Source organism: Pangasianodon hypophthalmus, chromosome 23 (genome assembly GCF_027358585.1).
Source record: "Pangasianodon hypophthalmus isolate fPanHyp1 chromosome 23, fPanHyp1.pri, whole genome shotgun sequence".
In the NCBI taxonomy this organism is placed as follows: Eukaryota; Metazoa; Chordata; class Actinopteri; order Siluriformes; family Pangasiidae; genus Pangasianodon; species Pangasianodon hypophthalmus.
This window is the reverse complement of record NC_069732.1, coordinates 4,574,710-4,595,773: the sequence shown is the minus strand read 5'-3', so window position 1 is coordinate 4,595,773 and position 21,064 is coordinate 4,574,710. Positions and strand designations below refer to the sequence as shown.

The 21,064-nt window shown below is 37.9% G+C and overlaps 2 protein-coding genes across 4 annotated transcripts in view; both read right to left on the bottom strand.

The window, feature by feature from the left end:
* The window catches only part of pbx4 (pre-B-cell leukemia transcription factor 4), a 51,980-nt gene extending 49,255 nt beyond the window's left edge, over window positions 1-2,725 (bottom strand). The window contains exon 1 of one of the 2 annotated variants that reach the window (XM_034298332.2): window positions 1,480-2,725. In XM_034298332.2, the coding sequence (XP_034154223.1) occupies window positions 1,480-1,646 (167 nt within the window). In that variant the 5' untranslated portion in view covers window positions 1,647-2,725. The remainder of the gene's footprint in view (window positions 1-1,479) is intronic. The other variant, XM_034298333.2, reaches the window with a different exon arrangement.
* A 4,972-nt stretch (window positions 2,726-7,697) lies between these two features.
* LOC113546190 (DSN1 component of MIS12 kinetochore complex) lies at window positions 7,698-20,156 on the bottom strand. Of its 2 annotated transcripts, none has more exons than XM_026945952.3 (11): window positions 19,925-20,156; window positions 19,614-19,641; window positions 18,339-18,627; window positions 18,087-18,160; window positions 16,895-16,967; window positions 15,670-15,751; window positions 15,249-15,299; window positions 12,798-12,869; window positions 12,557-12,704; window positions 11,189-11,276; window positions 7,698-9,687 (listed from the first exon to the last, which is right to left on the bottom strand). In XM_026945952.3, exons 1-11 carry the CDS (start codon window positions 20,011-20,013, stop codon window positions 9,605-9,607), a joined length of 1,077 nt encoding a protein of 358 aa, XP_026801753.2. In that variant the 5' UTR covers window positions 20,014-20,156; the 3' UTR covers window positions 7,698-9,604. The 2 variants fall into 2 exon arrangements, with proteins under 2 accessions (XP_026801753.2, XP_034154216.1); XM_034298325.2 differs by having other exon boundaries at window positions 19,916-19,962.
* Between the last annotated feature and the right edge of the window lie 908 nt (window positions 20,157-21,064).

Genomic DNA, 21,064 nt, shown 5'->3' with positions numbered 1-21,064 from the left:
TTTTTCCAAACTGAACTCTCTCACGGGATCAGTAAAGTATTAATCACAGAGCCAGGTTCGCTCTTCAGCCACACATAAAACCTGAACATCACGAGCACCTTGGGCCGCACGCTCTCGGAAAGAGAACGGTTCCCTGAAGGGTTCTTCGGTCTGTTCCTCTGGGGAACCATTATAGTACACTCTCCCAAAAAAAAAAAAAAAAAAGAAAAAAGAAAGAAAACCCAAGCCATTCCTTGTTGCTGAGGTGGAACTGTCACACGAACACCTTTAGTACCTTTAGTTTATCATCTTTTACTGACAAAGGTGTGTGTCGTGAACCTCTAAATCTTCACCAGAGCTTAAAACTCATTCTGTGGCTTAAATCTGTTTTTAAAGGTGCACTATATCCACATTTCCAGGTGAAAGACATATATTAAAGGTACAAAGGAAAGGTGCAGTTTAGTACCCTTCTCTTTTTTCCCCCCTGAGAGTGTATTTATTGCTTTGGAAAATATTACCTTTTACCATCAATGTTGTATAATCTAACAGGACACCTTTATAAAAAAGTGTAGGATCTCGTTTACACTGTTCAAGAGAAAAAAAAAAAGAAAAGAAAGTACCACCAAAGACACAGGTGCTACTTAAACCCTTTTCAGACCCTGATTTCTTTACTCAGATACTTCTTTACGCTGACGCGAGTCATTTAATCGACGCGTTTCATCATCACTTAACGTGAAATATGAACGAATGTAAACAAAACTCATCGGTTTCATGCAGCGTAGGTGTGAGCTGGAAAGGTAGAGTACTTGAGCAGAGATCTTGGATGCGGTGAAAGTTAAAGCGTAGAGAAACAGGACACCGTTGAGGTTGTAGAAAGTAAAAGCTTGTTTGACTAATTAATTTTTAAAACACTTGAATTTAAAGCTCAGGTTTTACCTCCTGCAAGCTCACTTCGCTTTTTTTTTTTTTTTTTTTTTCTCCCTGAAGCGTCCTGTTACTCTGGAAACTTCACACACTACGCTTTAACTTTTACTACATTTATTATACGTTTGTATGAAAACACAGAGGATCAAGAGTCCTGCTTTTCACAATATTGACTCTGTACCCTTTCTGGGATTTAGATTAATAGGTTTGTTATCTTATCTTATCTTATCTTATCTCATCTTGCTTTATCTTATCTGATCCAATTCCACAAAAGAGGGTTTGCTTTTCGGAAAAGTTTTCCAAGAGGAAACAATGCTGGAAAAAAATAAATAAATCAGGCTCTGTACTAAAAACTCCCTACTTTTTTTGTATAAGTGATTCCACATGCATTCTTCATTTCACATTAAAAAAGAAAAATCCATTAAGTTATTAAAAAAAATAAATAAATAAAAAAGCATCATGTTTTCAGACTGTTACAGATTTCAGAGTAGTTTCATGTGCTCCTTCCTGTGCAAATGAGACAACATTTTTCATATTTCCATCACTTCTCTTTTGGAAATGAATAATAAACCCTACCTGGCTTGGGCCTCATCCAGGCTTTCATCAGTGATGGCCATGATCTGCTGCAGGATGTCCCCGATGTCCTGCTGCTTCCGGACCGGATCCGGGTCATTCGGGTCGCCCTGACCCAGTCCCCCGAGCCCGGTTAGTCCCGACAGCATGCGGGTCTGATGATCATCCATGCTTTCAGATGTGAAAAAAACCAAGCTCCCAAATTGCAAAAACAAATGATATTTAGTGATAAACACACGACGGGAGCTTGGGATGTAGTTATGTGCCCGAGTGAGAGATCATGTACCGCGGCTGCGCAAGAAGAAAAAAAACAAAAACACCCGAATGCACCTTTAATACTATTTAAAACACTCTGAAATGTTACAAAGGTAGTTAGTTTTGTTGGTTTTTTGTTTGTTTGTTTGGTTAAACTGCCTACTTTGAGCACTGAGTGTGAAATATATATATATATATATATATATATTTTTTTTTTTTCCCAAAAGCAAAGCGTTAAACTAAACAAACAAAAGGAATTAATAAACACGGATTGACTCGAAGTTCTCCAGACAGGGAACACAGCATCGTTCGTGTTTTTCTTTTTTTTTTTTAAATAATTATTATTAATTTGTTCGAATAAAATGCGACAACTTGAAAAGTTAAACAGTGCAACATTTGAGTCTGTTGTTTAAAAAAATAGAGGGAAAAAAAACAAATACAGTTACGAAATGAAAAGAAAAAAAAATCAGTGTTTGGAGGAAAAAAAGAGAATAATGAAGCAGCGTTCACTTTCTGCAAACGCGCAACGGTTACGAAGCGTTTAAAAATCTCTACAATAGTGAAAAAAAAATAAAACAACGCACAAATAACGCAACACAGCACAGTTTTCGGTGTAGTCAGAGCTCACTATAAAACAAATCTGACTTCTCCAAGCCCCTTTTCTGGCTTTTTTTTTTTTTTTTTTTTAGCAACAAAGCTAACTAGCGAACTAGCATTGTAGCCAAACTAGCCAGCAACACAACAGAAATCATGCAGCCTTAGCCGAGCAGAGCAGAGCGGAGCGGGCTAAAGCTAGCGCTGATGTGTTGCTCCTACAATGTGTGTACATGAAACATTAAAAAAAATAAAAAATTTAAGTGGAAAATGTAACGCGAACCGCGGTAAACATGCCGAGCTCCATCCAGGCGAAGTGGCCAGTCGGTTGCTTGCCCCGAAAAAGCCTTTTCGCTCTGCTACACTCGCTCAGCCCTTTCACTGGGGCTGCCAGGGTTGCCAGATTCTCCACATTATCCCTCGTGATACTAAGCAGTACACTGTTTATATAATACAACGTAAAAATGAATAGACTAGGACTCATGATGTTATTATTCCCCTCCAACCACGTCTAAGCGCACTTAATGCTTCGTGTAGTGTTCTCGTTATTATGTATTTAAAAGGAAGTATTGTATGAGGAATTAACCTCAATCTGGCAACTCGCTGAGTTGGCTACGTCACGGCGCAGGCTGGAGTATGGGCTGAAGCCTCTAGGGGCAGAGTGGTCACTCTCATTCACATCCACACTCATCACTCCGAGTGATTAATAAAAAAACAAAATTTACATGGCACTTCTAACAAATTACAAAGGAAAAAAAATCATCTTAGATCAGCTGCGTCACTTCACATCATTCATTCTGATTTTGCATGGCACATGGTTATACCCTAAACTGTTTTTAGTGGATGTTGGTGTACAATCCAGTGCAAAATCCTGCAGTTTCTGTGTCAAAAAAATGCAACGTACCACTATTTATCTACAAATGCATCCACACTTCAAATAAATAAACATTTAAACAAACAAATGTGATAATATAACAAGAAACTACTGACTACTGTTTATACCGGTGTCATGTGTGCAATGGGGAAAGCTGTGTCTGATCATTACATTTTATTCCTTTTAAAAGGATTGTTTTCATCTATATAGTTTCTGGGTTGAAAACAAATAGTAAACTGATCACTGTTTTACTAGAAAATGATGGGGGGAGGAAAAAGAAATAATTAAAGGGAAGAAAAGCAGAAGAAAATACTTTGGGGTCAGTTAAAATGGCAAAGATAAAATATATTTTTCATCCTCTATAGTTTCAGTATGGAAATAAATGTAAAATATGAAATTCTATTTACCAACAAATGACAATGACAAATCAGGGTCAGTTACAAAGGGTTAAAAAAGATTACATTTAATTAAAAACTGCTACTAATTATTTATACTTATGCCAGTATACTCCTGAAGAAAGATCATTGGAAACATTATATTGTATTATGATATTTGTGTAAAAGCATTTTTAAAAAACAAAATTAGGAACATTGAAATGTGAGACTATTTGATAAGAATTTTGTACATACAATACATTTTAAAACAAAAATAAAAATGCAAAAAGTGGTACAGCATACATGTTAAGACATATTTGTATCATATTGGGAAAAAAAGCGATATAATTTTTAAAAATTTTATGTATATGTACGTATATATAAAAGTATTCATATCTTTAACATGCAGTATTTGAGCATTTGTGTTTCTCTGGATAAAGAAGGAACATCTGTAAAAACCTAATACACTAAATAACTTGATAGATCTCTTGTCAATTTGTCCTAAGGGTGTACAAACTTTTACACTCAGCTGTAGAGCTTTGGAGCTGATGTTTACAATCTTGGCTCAATTTTGAAAACCTTTCAGAATATAGGTAAAGTTAAACTGTCTGGTTTCTACATGAAACAACTATGATCACCTTGATGATTTGGGACGAGAGAATTAGAAAGATGAAAATCTTAAGAAAATAGAAGAAAAATAAAATAGAAGAGACACTCAAGTTGAGTTTCAAGTAAATTTAGGAAAAACAAACAAAAAACAAATTGCAATGGAATTACTGGTATAAAGACAGAACTGCAGCACATTTATGGCCATTTTGATCAGATTACACTGAAGCTTGGTACTTCAAAAATTTTATTTGGTTCTGGAGAAATCATAATGCATGCACTAAGTTTTTGAATTCCTTCCAGCTCATTCATAAACAGAAAACTTCACATAATATACAGGGTTTTGGGAGCGCAGATTAAAGCACTACACTTATTTTTCTGCAGTTTTGTAGTATCAAAAGGAAGACAGCCTTCTTAAAAAAAAAAAAAAAGGAAAAACAAAAAAAATAGCTGGAGAAGCAGAATATCAGAAAATCACCAGTCTCCTGGAATATGACAGGAGCGGGAGCCGGTAAGTGTCCGAGCAGGAGAACGGGACAAACCTGGCTGTGCTTTCTGCTGACGCTCGGCACATCTCTCTCCTGCAATCTACAGCTAATCAATCTGAGAAGAGGGGCGAGGATGAGAGCGAGCGAATGAACCACGACCTGAACTCATTATCACATGACTGCTCTTAACACACACGAGATAAAGTTTGGGTCGCGTTTACTTAATCTCTCTCTCCAGCTAGTTTCTGAGTTTTCCCCTCATTGTCATTCCAAGCACTGGTTAAAGGAATACTCCAGCATTGTTGGGCCTAAGCCTAAATTAGTGCAGGTGCAGCGTACGTGTGATTATCACAAGCAAGAACTTCTACACTTCCCTGTAATGAGGAAAGAACAGAGATCGTGCAGATAATGACATTTTTGTGGAAGGTCGTAACGAATTTGTCAGTCATATGAAATCTGAGTGAAATCTAAATCTGTATTTGTACTTCCAGAGGTGAAGTTGCTGTTTTGTGTTACCACTACAACACAAAACCTTCTGAGGAAATCTAAAGTAACCGGGACAACTTTTTCCCCCGCGTTGCTCCAGTGCTGGAAAGTCGGATAGCTCCACAAGAACACTGCTTGTCTTTGCTATCTTTCAGCTCCAGAATTCCTGGTTCATTCCTGACCTCAGGTTACTATCTGTGTGGAAATTCCAGTGTTGTCCGCGTGGGTTTCCTCCAGGTTCTCCGGTTTCCTCCTACTTCTTAAAAACACTCCATTAAGTGGATGGGTGACACTAAATTGCCTCTAAGTGTGACTGTGAGATGTGCATGGTGTCCTGTGATGAACATCCAGAGTGTTTTCCTGCATCACACCCATGTATTCCCGGGACAGACTCCGGATCCACCACGACCCTAATCAGGATAAAGTGCTTAATGAAGATGAATAGATGAACAGCTTTGCAAAGATTTTCTCTCATGTCTGTCTCATCTTAACAGCTTCATTATGGTTGTAGTTTTTAATTTACATTACATAGCTACACATTAGAAACATCTTGGACACAACTGCCTTAAGGCTTCTCTTATAAATGTGTTTAAAGTGAACAGGTTTCTGTTTTCTCAGTGCAGGGAAACGTTTCGATAATTCTTGTCCAGGCTGATCACATGGACACACACTACACATACGGTAGATAGAGACAGGGTCGAAAAGCACGAGTATTCCTTTAAATCTTTACTAAATATAAAAATAGGGAGAATATGTGCAAGACTCTGATCTTCTGTTCACTGACTTTCTAAGTGAAGACTACCTGTCACCTCGAGAAAATAGGTTTTTTTTTTTTTTTTTTTAGCCCAGTCTGAATAGGCGTCCTCTTTCACTCTTTGAGGCAGATGCACTCTCGGCCTCATTTTCATCTAAATAAGAATCGATCTCTAGCTGCGTGCTTCCCCCAGTGCATGCAACGCGGGGGACTTAACCCCTTTCCCCTCTTCCCCACACACTCACACACATTAGTGTCAGCCTTACTATCCTTGTGAGGACCTTCCTTTGACATAATTATTCATGCAGCTAATTAATGCCTAACCTTAATCTCAGTAACCAATAGGAAACGTTTTGGCTCTTTTTTTTTTTTTTTTTTTTTAAATAAAAAAAAGCATTTTTTTCCCCCCCTCATAGGGACCAACAAAATGTCTCCACAAGGTCAAAACTGTCAGATCTTTGTGAAAACATTTGGTCCCCACCAAGATATAAAAACACCCCCCTCACACACACACACACACACACCTCCTCTATCTCACACTACGCATATCAAATACTAATCAACACCAACATCCAGATATCAAGTCTGCAGATAAAACCTTTGCTGAGTGAGCTGTGGTCTAAACAAATCATCCAAACTATCTGCTGTGTGCGTGTACATTATATATATGGAGAGAGAGAGATAGATACACACACACACACACACACACACACACACACACACACACACACACACACACACACACACACAGTACTGTGCAAAAGTCTTAGGCACCCTATTTTTTTTTTTAGTACAAACTCTGTTAGAGATTTCTCTTTTATGACTTCTGCATTATTGATTCAGTACAAAAACATTTTAGATTCCTAACATTAGTTGTCCGGCACAAAATTAAATGTTACAAAAAATGTTTGTACGTCAGTAAAGAAAGCAGCAGATTATGTAACAGACCACTTTTCAGACAAAAAAAAACAGAATGAAGGCAGCTGAGTTTTGCTGCAAAAATAAGAAGCAAGTGTGAAAGTCAAAGTCTCCAGAAGAGCTGTGGCTGTACAAGATGCTCAGTAACACTTACAGCTCATTTCCTTATAAAACTGCACACATTGTACCTGAGACTATTAATTTTTCTTTAAAGCGAAGGATCATCACACCAAATATTGACTTCGTTTCATTTATTACTGTTTACTGCTCTTTATAGTATGTTATTTAATGTAGAAACATTTAATTTCATTATTTTTGAAGGCATCTTTGCTCTACAGCATTTCTTTGCATGAGCCTAAGACTTTTGCACAGTACTGTATATACATACACACACACACACACACACACATATATACACCACGTGCCATGTCACTATTATTGGCACGAGCAGCTTGGAGGACACGCGTGCATCCTTTCCTTCTTCCATAACAACCAGCTGTGACTTGTGACTGCATCATTTCTCTCTCAAAAGACTGATAGATAGAGAGTGAGAGAGAGAGAGAGTGAGAGAAGATGTGAATGAAAAGCTTGGCTCTGCCTCGGTGGAGAGGGGGTTGGTGTGGTGTGGTTGTGGGGGTGCATGTGGGGGAGGGGAAACACTCAAACTCATGACGCTCGTGAGATAGAAAAGGGGAACAGGAAAGCACAATACTCACCAAAAACTGAGGAACTAAAGATCTACGCTCAAGATAGATGTTCACTCGAGTATGTGCGAATGAGCAATAGTTTATTTATGAATGTTAGAAGGCAGCGTTCAACAGAACAGGAAACAAGTCAGGAAATCCGCACAGATCATTAATACACCATGACACTTATAGACCTAAACATAAGACTGGATGCTATCAAAGAGTGGAAAACTTTTTTTTTTTTTCTTTTCAGTCATGTACTAGCCTTTGTTTACTCATTTCCAAAGAGACTTACAATCGAGACAGGATACAATTGAGTAGTTGGAGGGTTACAAGTCTTGTTCAAGAACCCGTGCTGCTGCTGGGATTTGAACTCATGACCTTTGGCTCAACAGCCCTAACCCCTTAACCACTGTGCCACCATTTCCCCACTACATCTGTCTGAAGTACAGATTCTCAATCCTAGTCCTGAATGTTTGCTAGCTTTCTCTGCTCTAACACACCTGATTCAGTTGAGCAGGGAAAACACAAATATGCAGGACAGGGGATTCTCCAGGACCAGAGCTGGGAAATAAAATAGCCATTCTACTTGGCTTAAACCTTTTTTACACTGCGGTCATTTACGATTAACTTTAAGATTAACTTCGGCTGAATTCTATAACGTCATCATGTGTTTTGTATCTCAGATTATACAATGAAGATCCTCTAACGATAGACCTGTGATTACAGATTATATCATGACTCAGGCTGATCCAGGCTCACGTAAATAGAAATGGTCAAGGATTTTTTTCATTTGCATGTTTCGTTTACGTTTTAAGCCATTGCTGCTACCGTATTCGTAGCTGTACCGTGAGTTTTGCATCAACCTGTACAGTCCTCTTATTGGCAGGTTTGAGATGATCATCATAGCAGAACTCACATTCCGAGATTTTAATAAAAAAAAATTTCCGACATTGCCAGGAAGTTGTCGTCGGCCGCCTTTAGTTGCAATGGCACTAAATCGAGCATGTCACATTATTCATTCTAAGACCTTGGATTTCATGAATTCTTTTACAATGTGAGATTTTTGTCTGTGACTGCAAAATCGGGCTGCAAATCAAACAGTGTTAAGTCGGATATAATTAATACAAAGCACAGGTTTCCAGCCCTGGTCCTGGAACACCCCAGTGTCCTGCATATTTATGATTTATAACAGCCCTTTCTGAAATGTTAAGAGCAGAGAAAAACACTAAAACATGTTTTCCAGGACCAGGATTGGGAACCTGTAGTTTAAAGAAAGATGGGGAGAAAAAGAAGAAAAAAAAAAAAAAAAAAAACATGTAAAGCCAAAGCATTTCATTTCATAGTAAAAATCTGTGCACATCTTTCCATATCCATCTCTCTTAAAACTAATATTTGAGCTGATGTTTGAGAAAACCAACAATAATGGAACTCAGGTAAACAAGTCACATGTAATATGGAGTTGTATTATTTGGGTTATAAATGAATCACACTGCCATCTAGTGTCCAACAGTTTTCATGAAATGCTGCTGCAATTTATCTCTGGTAATGATTACCTGCTGTTATAATGAGTATATAATTATGTAACACATTTAGGGAACAGATGACACTGGCAATGACACTCCATTTTAAACAGCAAAGCCTTCAGCTCTCAACGTGACACCTTTCAAATGATTTAACTAAAGATTTAAACATGTACATGTTTACCAACGACATTTTTTTGGCCCCCTCGAGAAAAGAAAGGTGTATAAAGATACAAAACACAGACTACAGCTGGGCGATATGAGAACACAATACTGATATCACGATATAACACCAGTATGATACACTTTTCTGAGTATCGTGAGTATCACTGAATAACAATAGTTAAAGAAGCAACATAACGTAAACTATTTACATGCTAAATGTATTTTCCATAACGGTCCTGGTGTTTTGTTGATGCATAATTAGCACAACTAGACTGTAATGTTATGGTCAGGTCTTTGTGTATCGTTATTTATATTCGCGTCACACTGTCCAGTTAAACTGAATTTATTGTCCTGGTAAAATGGACAGGTCTATTGAGGTGTATTGAGAATGCTGTAGAACCTCAACTAAGATGAAGTGGCAGACTGAGGGAGGTTTAGGAGCGTCTTCACCGGGGATGATGGGAGATCCTGGAATCCTGCACTTTGAGCTGTGGTTAAAAAAAAAAAAAAAAGGAGTTATAAGTTAAACGGATAGTTTCGATTCTAAAATCTGACTGAGCCACGTAAAATCCTTGAAATATTTTCAGCATAGTAAAATTTAGACTACAATATTACAAGATTATTATACAGCAAGTATAATGTTATTAAACCTATTTCTAGACATTTTTAAGCTTTAAATTTTCTTATATAGTTGGCAGATATTTTTGCTTCTTTCTAAAAAAAAAAAAATTAAATGCTTAATTAAATTAGTAAAAGTATCTGTCAGTAGAACATTTTAAGCTCCAACTGAACATTATGACTTTACCTCAACCCCAAGCCTACATTTTTGCTTTAATTCCAGATTTATAATATAGGACTACTCCTAGATTTGAACATTTTCTTATATCAGTAACACACATGACTAAAAATCAAAGGAATATTCCTTGCACTGATCCTTGTCCAATGAGTTTCCAAGTCAAACTGTAAAATGTTTAGGGATTTTATACACAGTGACGTTAAACACACTGACAAACTCTCTCTTAAAACTTTCCGCTGTCGTCGTGATTAGTGTCATGAGCTCAGTCTCAAATTGAAAACTCTGACCTTACATTGAAAGTTTTTTACTAATCTAAAAAATCCAGAAGGTATTTTACGCAAAACAGAGCTTTCAGTATTTAAGTAATAACTCAGGTTTTAAGAGACGTGGTGTTTTTAAAATTCAAACACTAACTGTAACATGAAACCCGGTTAGTATTAGTGTCTAGAATAGCACAAAAGTATGCGATTTTAGACACAACTCTAGCTCGTTTAGTGGAGGTAGATGGAGGTAGAGTCCATTTTATCTGCTGAACTGCACTAGTGCAGAATGTCAGGACAGCAAAAAAAAGACTAAAGTAACATGCACCATATTAATTTAAACGTGGCTTGTCTGAATGTGACTTCCAGTAACACTTAAAAATATTAGCATACAAAATCCCTCTTGGATATTTCTAATTTTAATTTGTAAAATAACTGTATGAAACAAAAGAGAAGATTTTGAGTTTCTTTCACGACCTCATTTGTAACTCAAGCGACCCGCTCACGTGGGGTTGTGACCCCTAGTTCAGGAACCTCTGTTCTACATAAACACGACTACATTCAAGACATTTTCACTCGCTAAGGTTTCATTTTTTTGCAGTGTGATCACATCACAATAATTTAATCCTCTATTAAGTTTTAATCCATTAAAATCATTACACTTAAACCATCTCTCTCTTCATTGTATACACTAACCTTAGTCTATTACGTTTCTGTTTATTGTGAATATTATTAATAATAAATTACGTGATTTTTGGAACACTGGATTTTATCATATTCTTTTTGTCACCTTGTAATAAAAGCAATAAGCCATTTGAGGCTTCTCTTCATGCCTGAGAACATCCCGTGATAAAATCATCGTAACACACACCCTCTGGTGGCTTATCGCTTTATTCTAACAGGCAAACATTTTCTCCAAAAAGCATTCCTCACCCAGTCGGGCGCTGGTCTCCTTCACCAGTGACTGAGAGTCCTCCTGGAAGGACAGGAGCGCCCTCATCATCATGCACTGAGACTCCAACTACAAACACAACCACGTGGATAGTCAGCATTTGTTCAAGCACTGATACACCAATCGCAATTTTTATATCCGAGATGATTTTTAACTCCATGGGAGCAGTTTTGAAATGTTTAAAAGAGCATATAGACCTATAATAACTATCATTTTCCAATTACCTTCACAATCCTGATATACAACAGTCTGCTTTTGTCTCTTTGACATTTTTCTTGCCTGGAAACTCACTTTGCCCCAGCAAGAATTAAGCTGCTCATCACTGCCCTGTCTCTTTAAAGGAAAACTCAAAGCTTTGTGTAGTTTTTAACAAAGAGTACTGGTTGTGAGGAAGATGTACACAGGGGTGGGCAAATCATAAATATTGTAGCTAGCCCACTGGGTAAGATAAAGCACCAGTGTGCTGCCCAGTCCCCTGATTTGGTTACTTGGAAACCTAAAATGTGGTAGCTTACGCAAAGTAATAACACTGCAGGCTAGTTAGCTAGTTAAGTGCCTTAATGCAGACCAAGAAACAGAATAAGGTTATGAATTCCCAGGGAGGAGACGACTGCGTAGCCACAGTCCTCATCCTCTACTAATAAAGATATTCATGCAGCATATTGTGTCCTCGACAAAAATCAAGTCAGTGGGGAATGTTTTTAGGCATGCAATGGCATGTTCTGTTCTCACATAGTTGATATGTTAAAATATTATTCAAGACTAGCTAGTGTCTATTTTCCTCCTGATATGTTTAACTGCGAGGTCACTGCGTGTTGCGCTACAATAAAAAAAAAAATTGACATCATAGGAAGTGGCAATATCTTGAATATATTCAGATTTAGCTAGTAGTTCCAATTCTAAGTTTATAATAAACCAAATTTAAGATTATTAAACCTATTTCTAGACATTTTTACTCATTCAAGCTTGAAATAGTCTTGTTCTATTGGCAGATACAAATTCTAAGCAGTTTTTTTTTCTAGAAAAAAGCAAAATTATCTGCCAGTAGAATAAAAACATTTAAAGCTTGAAATTGGTAAAGATTTCCGGAAATCAGTAAAGATGTCTAGAAATAAGTTTAATAATCTTATACTTGGTTTACTGCACTCTTATAATAAGGAAAAAAATAGTCCTAGTTCTCAGCGAAACAGCATGGTGCAGTGGGGAAAAAAATGAACAGCTAAAGCCTTCCATTCCACGAATCCTCTTCTGTTCAAGAAAAAGGGGCATTTCATCATAAAACGGATGATTTATGAGGTTTAAGGTGACTGTAACGCTGGTGTCATTGCAATCGCAGTGTGTGTTCTCACCACCAGCTCCATAGTGTTGAGGACTCTCTGCTGTCTCTGCAGCACTGCGTGGTAATCGGGTTTATTCAGGATGAGTTTGCTCTGAGAGGACTGAGCGAGGCAGGACGGGTCCAGCTTCACACCTCTCTCCTGTCCCTCCTCCACTCTTCTGCACATGATACACAACACAAAATGGAGGGTATTTAAAAGGATTAAAGTGGGAACTGCTTTATATGATTAGTGTGTGTGTGTTCGCACTCACTTGGCCAACTCCTCCGCTCTGGAGCGATGTTTATTTAGGAGCGACTCCCAGGACAAACTCTCAGCCTGCAGCCTTAAACATTGGATTGCACAATATTAATAAAATCATTCGCTAAGATCTGAGTTAAGGTTAATATCTCTGTGATCATTTAAAATTATAAATGAAACTTAAATGATTGATGTCCTTCTGGGTCTCATATAATTTTGCTAAGTACTTATTTATTTTATTTTATTTTATTTTTAGCATAGGAATTTTTTTGTATTTTAGGTAGAAAGTTGTGTATTTATACCACCACTACTGTGTTATTTTGGGTAATGATATTTTGTGCACTGTTTTACGTTACATTTTCTGAAGAAAATCAGTTAATAATGTGACAAAGAATTTTCAGTACTTTTGTCATTTTTATGATTTCATAATGCACTTAAAGATACTTGTGTAAATATTTTATGGTGTAAACTGTATGACTACGGAAGAATGTGAACAAATACACTATATTACCAAAAGTATTCGGTCACCTGCCTTGACTCACATATGAACCTAATTGCCATCCCATTCCTAACCCATAGGGTTCAATACGATGTCGGTCCACCTTTTGCAGCTATTACAGCTTCAACTCTTCTGGGAAGGCTGTCCACAAGGTTGAGGAGTGTGTTTATAGGAATTTTTGACCATTCTTCCAAAAGCGCATTGGTGAGGTCACACACTGATGTTGGTCGAGAAGGCCTGGCTCTCAGTCTCCGCTCTAATTCATCCCAAAGGTGTTCTATCGGGTTCAGGTCAGGACTCTGTGCAGGCCAGTCAAGTTCATCCACACCAGACTCTGTCATCCATGTCTTTATGGACCTTGCTTTGTGCACTGGTGCACAGTCATGTTGGAAGAGGAAGAGGCCCGCTCCAAACTGTTCCCACAAGGTGGGGAGCATGGAATTGTCCAAAATGTTTTGGTATCCTGAAGCATTCAAAGTTCCTTTCACTGGAACTAAGGGGCCAAGCCCAACTCCTGAAAAACAACCCCACACCATAATTCCTCCTCCACCAAATTTCACACTCGGCACAATGCAGTCCGAAATGTACCGTTCTCCTGGCAACCTCCAAACCCAGACTCGTCCATCAGATTGCCAGATGGAAAAGTGTGATTCATCACTCCAGAGAACGCGTCTCCACTGCTCTAGAGTCCAGTGGCGGCGTGCTTTACACCACTGCATCCGACGCTTTGCATTGCACTTGGTGATGTGTGGCTTGGATGCAGCTGCTCGGCCATGGAAATCCATTCCATGAAGCTCTCTGCGTACTGTACTTGGGCTAATCTGAAGGTCACATGAAGTTTGGAGCTCTGTAGCAATTGACTGTGAAGAAAGTCGAGGACCTCTTTGCACTATGCGCTTCAGCATCCGCTGACCCCTCTCCGTCAGTTTACGTGGCCTACCACTTCGTGGCTGAGTTGCTGTTGTTCCCAAACTCTTCCATTTTGTTATGATAAAGCTGACAGTTGACTGTGGAATATTTAGGAGCGAGGAAATTTCACGACTGGATTTGTTGCACAGGTGGCATCCTATGACAGTTCCACGCTGGAATTCACTGAGCTCCTGAGAGCGGCCCATTCTTTCACAAATGTTTGTAAAAACAGTCTGCATGCCTAAGTGCTTGATTTTATACACCTGTGGCCAGGCCAAGTGATTAGGACACCTGATTCTGATCATTTGGATGGGTGACCGAATACTTTTGGTAATATAGTGTATATCCAAAAAAAAAAAAAAAAAAAATGCTCCATTACCAGCAGCTGATACACTACGTGACGTAAGCCTAGTGTACGTAGTCGCACTAATGAACAGATGACGCAAAAAGACAGCGATGTATTTCATGATTAACGATGCCACTTGAATCAAAGCAGACTGCAAACTGTGCTCTGGGAAAATATCAAGAGCAGGAACTACAGTGTCTTCCTATAATACAAGTAACATAAAACTCAGCACGTGGAGTTCATTATTAGCAGCAAACACAGGATAGGTGAGAAATTAAATAATAATAATAAAAAAAAAATATTCAACAAATTGACAGCTTTTAGCCAGTATGTTGTTCTTGACGATCAGCTATCAGTTTTCGGCAACGAGGCAGTCAAACGAAATTAAAAACAAAAATGTACTTTAATTAAAGCTGTACAGAAACACTTTTCTGAAAGGAAACACAATCCGCTCTTTTCTGCTGCGACTCGATTCATGGTAGCTAAAGTAGCTAGCTAAGGTACTTCATTTAAAAAAAACAAACAAACAAAAAAAACGTTATAGAGAACAAGCCATGTGTACGCGTTTCTCGGCCACTATTTAAACCTGGGAAACAGCAACAGAGCTAAATAAAATGATTATTTAATACTATGTAGATTACTTAATTCAGTATTGACGAGTACCAATAGTACTCGTGCATCCCTAGTAATCAGTTTAAGAAATTTCCTACCTGTTCAGGTCCTCTTTTGCACGTTCGATGGCTTTCTGAATAGCAGGATCGCTGGAGAGAAACGGACACTAAGTTTATCCATACGGGTGCGGATTCAAAAGGATACAAGGTTCATACAGATGTCTTAAAAATTTAGGACTTTGAAGGATGACACAAGAGACGTCTTTGGACAAACTACGTATATGTGGGGGCCAATACTAAGCGTTCTTGGATCTACTGCAGGATTTGCATCAAAGATGCAAAGTCAAACAGTTAAATCAAAAGAATCAAAACATTTAAATCAGTACTCTTTTCAACAAAAAGGGCTTTTCTCAGGTACTTCAGTAGTTTAATAAAAAAAATTAAAGAGAAAAAAGCTTTTTTTTAATGTTATAAACAGGACAATGCTGACATAATGCATAATTACTAACATCACTATTACCTGCTGGTGCTGGAGAATGCCAGCTGACTTTCTTCACTAATGGTTTTAGCCATACTCGCCCACTCAGTCTGCAGGGAGTCAACTACAGAAAAAATAAAAATAAGAAATAAAAAGAAATTGAATAAAATGCTTTCCATTGCCATGTTTGTGGGGGAAAAAACCCAAACCAAACCAAACCAAAAAAAACTACGAAAACCTACAACAAAAGTGGACATGGGCAATAAATTAAGTATGAAATAAAACTCTTGGGGATGTGCTGTTAAAGAAAAAATAATCAACAACAGGGTGAAGTGATAAAGCGGAGTCACTGTTACCACTCCGAAGTTAATTCTTCTCCAATAACATTTTGCCAATTATTAGATTTCTCTTTGTATTAAAGAACAACACACTGTACTTTTTTCATCAGTTTATAGTTACATTTAATGTTTTGGGAATGTCTGCTACACAAGCTAGATCCTGGTATGTTAGAACAGCTGTTTTTTAAAAAAAAAACAAAAAAAAAAAAACAAAAAGGGTGCACATCATATTCGAGATATCAGAAAGCGCTAACTCGTCTGTCCTGAAGACCTTCTCATGGTGGAAAATGTAAACTTCGACTGACGCTGGAGACTCCTTCCATAAATGTGACATGACCGTCTCCTAACCATATCAAAAATTATGCGTGTTTTTTTATAAACGCGTTTCTATGAAGTATTAGCTATTCAAATCCTTGTCTAAGCTGTTACCATAACAACGCTAATGTATCAGAACGAGGGCATTAAACCTGTGATTTGCAGCTGCACTACTGTCAGAGCTGCTGTTATAGAAAATGAGTCAATGCCTTCTTACCAATCCGCATTGAGAATTTGACAGGACTGTGGTATGGCAAGAGTACGTAGTGATACGGTGTTTAAAAAAAAAAAAAATAAATAAATAAATAAAATTATATATACAGAGTGTGTGTGTGTGTGTGTGTGTGTGTATAACTATATATCTCATGATACTCTCTATATCAATATTCACATTTGCTAGTGCCAAATCAGTCAAATCAGTTGTTTTTTCTTTATTGAACATCTGCAATATTTACCAAAGAACTGAAATAAATGCAGAGTTGGCACCAAAGACAGGACTGAATATGCCACTGATGTTCTTCATACTCTCCCTCAAAGCGCACTGCAACAAATCACCATGACAGGAAACCTCGTCATCTAAATAAAATCATCATTAAGAATAAACAACCAAGTACCTTGTGCTTGAAACGCTTCCAAATCAGCACCAGGGATGGTACACAGTGTGTTTTGCAGCCTCTTCACTGTAACCTATGCATGCATGCACGCACACGCACGCGCGCGCACACACACACACACACACACACACACACACACACACACACACACACACACACACACACAAAGAGAGAGTGGACAAAGGCAATATTAAAGCATCTGCTAAATAACAAAACGAATTCACAAGCAGTCACGTGTTTCTGTGAAAAGTGTTTCAGACGTGTTTACAAAAGGAACGTGGAACTCATGAAAATCCACTTAGTTCGGAAAAACGTTCATATTTGCTCCTGAGTTGCAAACGTTCGTATTTGCAACTGATCGGCTTCAAATCATATAATCGGTGATGAGTTACTGTGATTTTCTATACAGATTACACTGTTAACTTTAAACCTCTTATTTATTTCATTACACAGTGATTTAATGAATATTTTGTGAAACTCAGTCGCTTCACATTAATGACCTGAAAGAAATCAATTCCAAAATAAATGCATAAAATAAGACATATACATCTAGCCATTCAATTAGGATAAAAGTAATGGCACCCTGTAAAAGCAGGAAGCACTGGTGTATCTCGACTCTCTAAGATTTTATGGTGTTTTGTGGGCGTGGCAAAATGCGAACACGCTTGGTAATTTACGGCTGAATTACGGTATTTATTAACATACGCAAATGAGTACGAAGAAAATCAGTGTTACTGAAACTGCCATAAATCTGTTCTGAATTTTTAGGCCAAATTTCAGTTTGGTCTACAAAAATATAAAAAATAAATAAAAAGTAAACAAGTAATAAAAAATAAACAAGGTCCAGTGTGTCTCTGACTGGATACGAAGCAAAACACATAACCTTTTTTCATTTATTTTCAACAGAAGATAATAATCTGTTGTCCTACTCTACTGATGTGATGAAGATAATTTAACTGGAGCCATAAAGAATGAATAAAGAATAAAATAATGCTAATAATTAAAATAAGAAGAATAAAATTTCATGTCTCATTAGTCTTGTGTTTTATCGTTTAAGACATCTCTGCTGAATAGAGAGATATTCTTCCAACACTTATACATGATACTTAATGCCACGATCATGACATGACGTTTAAATCCAGAACAGTGACCTCAAGCGACCTTTTAAAATCAAAACACAAGTCCAAGTCACCTGCATTGCAGCTTCCATGAGCTTCTCCAGCCTCTCTTCATCACTCAGGTCCAGGCTGATGGATTTACACAGAGCTGAAGAGAACAGTGTGAAAAGTAAAGAAGATAAGATTACACTACAGATTACACTATCAGCCAGCGGTGTTGTCTTCAAAGTCTCCACAATGACAGCTTTCAATCGGAGATAATCCTCTCTCTCTCTCTCTCTGCATGCCTAATGTGAAGACTAGAAACACAAACCAAGTGGACTCACACTGGGAGGTGTTGGGGAGGGCAGGGAGCGACGCCCTGCCTCTAGTCGACCTCCTCCAGGATTTTCTCCGCGAGCGAGGGCTGAGATCAGGAGCAGCACAAGCTTCAGTCATCGTCTCTCTCGGTGTGACGTCTGCACGAGCTGAATCTTGGTCTTCTGGCTGTTTCTCTTCTAAAAGAGCGACGACTGCAGGGGGAGATGAAGTGCGAGGAGACTTCGGTGGAGGTTCTGGACTCTGGGTTCTGTCTAATTGTCTTTTGGTCCCTTGTGAAATGTCCTCTGCTGTACCCTAGATCAGTGGGGGAAAAAAAGAGAGAATAAAGCAAGTATATCTCAATAACATGTAAACTAGAGGCTCATGAACATAAAATTGGGATACAAATTAAGTTTTTTAGTTAGATAAAAAAGGCAGTGAGCCTTTCGGGAGTCCAAAGAGCCGACTCTTATTGGTGAGCTGAGTTAAACAATCCGACAGCTGTAATTCAGTGCTGCAAACTTGGAGACTTTGTTGACAAGTTCCTTTCTTTATTTCAGAAAAGAGCTTAGAGGCAAACCTATAGACATCCTGAGCAGATGTCAGTAACCGTCCTGCACTCGATGTGGCTCTCCAGCTCACATCACACCGCTGCTGGTACCAGGGTGTAAAGCCTGACTGAGTTGTGCTTTCGTGAACCAAGGTTCCTATGGGCCAATCACTGATCGCTACTGTTCCCGAGGACCAATCACTGATCCCCATTGTTGGTTCATAACAACTAATAGGTGATCATCGATTTTTTTGTTCAGAATCACCAATCACTGATTACCACTGTTTCCCAACAACCAATCACTGATCACCATCGTTCCCAATGACCAATCACTGATCAGCATTGTTCCCAATGACCAATCACTGATCACCATTATTTTAAACTCTGTCCTTGGTGATATCTACAGTAATAAAAGTGAGTTGTGCCATCCGTAACTATCTACTTCGTATGATGATATTAATATCAGATGATATTAATTTGTAAATATGTAACTCATTAGTGTTGTGATCATCTTTCTATAAGAAAAAAGTTATAATCTATTATTTTCTATTCTGATAAAACTCTATTCTATTCTACATGTCTTCAGAAAATCTTCATGTAACAGACATTGATATTCAAACGATCATTACAATTCAATTAATATGCTAATTAAATATGACGTCATGCGGCGACTTGCAGGGACTTTCTGAGCATACATTAGCTACTTTCCCCTGAACAGAGTTGTACAACACTGATGATTTTAATGGCATACCGTGTCAAGCCCGTGGTCTCTCTGACACCTGTGGAAGACAGAAGACATTAAAAGGCTGTGTGCAAAACTATCTTCAAAGATGTGTGATTACAATACCGTTAATATAACCTGTTTAATCATTTACATGGCCTGGCAGACATTTTAGAGACATCAGTAAAGCTAGCAAATACCTACAGCTAGGTTTAATAACAGCGAAATAAACGTGCTAAAATTAGTAAAACGTATTAGAATGTGTAAAAAACAAACAAACAAACAAACAAAAAAACCTGTTGTGTAAAAATGAACGTGACTCAAATACGAACAGCTCAAACCTTTCATTTTGTAGCTCCGCCATTTTTCTTTCGCGCGCTGTCAATAACAAACGCCTTCTTTCTTCTTCGCTGTCTTTTTCTTGCCTCATGGCGGGTGACACACTGCGTTACTGCGCATTACCGCCACCTACCGGACTGGAGGAATCAGAAAAATACAGTAGTCCACAAATACTATCTGTGCAATGCTAATGTTTATAGTTTTTAAGTTAATTTAGCAATGCAGTTATATTATATACTGACCTGGAACAGTTTATAAAATTCTCTGCATTGTTTTATTGCATAATTCCATTGAATTCCTAATTAAATTTTATTTGTAAAACTCTTTTAACACTAGACATTTACATTTACAGCATTTAGCAGGGGCCCTTATCCAGAGAGACATATATAAGTGCTTTGTAGTCTCCATTAAAAACACAACCTCATGCTAGTTCATTAGGTCAGAGGCTAAGAATACCATCAAGCTATATCCCTTTTGAGTGTTAGTACAGCATGATAGATGAACTAAGCGCTAATTTAAGTCCTTGGAGAAGAGGTAGGTCTTTAGTCTTTGTTTGGAGACTGCCAGAGACTCAGAGGTACCAACTGTTCCACCACCATGGGTGCCAGGACGGGGATGAGTCTTGAAGACTGTCGTCTTTGTACCTTGACTTGTCTTTGTCACGAAGTGGTAACCAGATGTGACGGTGGTGAGGCAAAACTCCCCGAGACGACATGAAAAAGTGGAAGTTCCCATGAGAGGAACCAGACTCAAAATAGATCCCATTCTCTTCAACGATTATGTACATGATCTTATTCTTCTTCATGTGCTTTACAGAATAAAATCACATATTGTACTGTCTCTGGCTGTTCACATTGAACACAAATACACGATGCATGTTTGCTAACGATGGAAATTGCCCTACACAGTCTAGTTAGGGGGCCAAGCACTAAGTACATGGAAGCATCTTGTTTTTGTTAGGATTACTTCTTCTTCTTCTTCCTCTAATTAAAAAATAATTATAATTATTATTAATTGTCCAAGCACCCAAGGTGCTGGAACCTATTACCTTTGTTAAGATTTTTTATTAGGGAGTCAAGCAGAAGTTACTTGGAACCCTGTTGTGGACATTAGAATTTTTCTTTATTAAAAATCTTTTATTT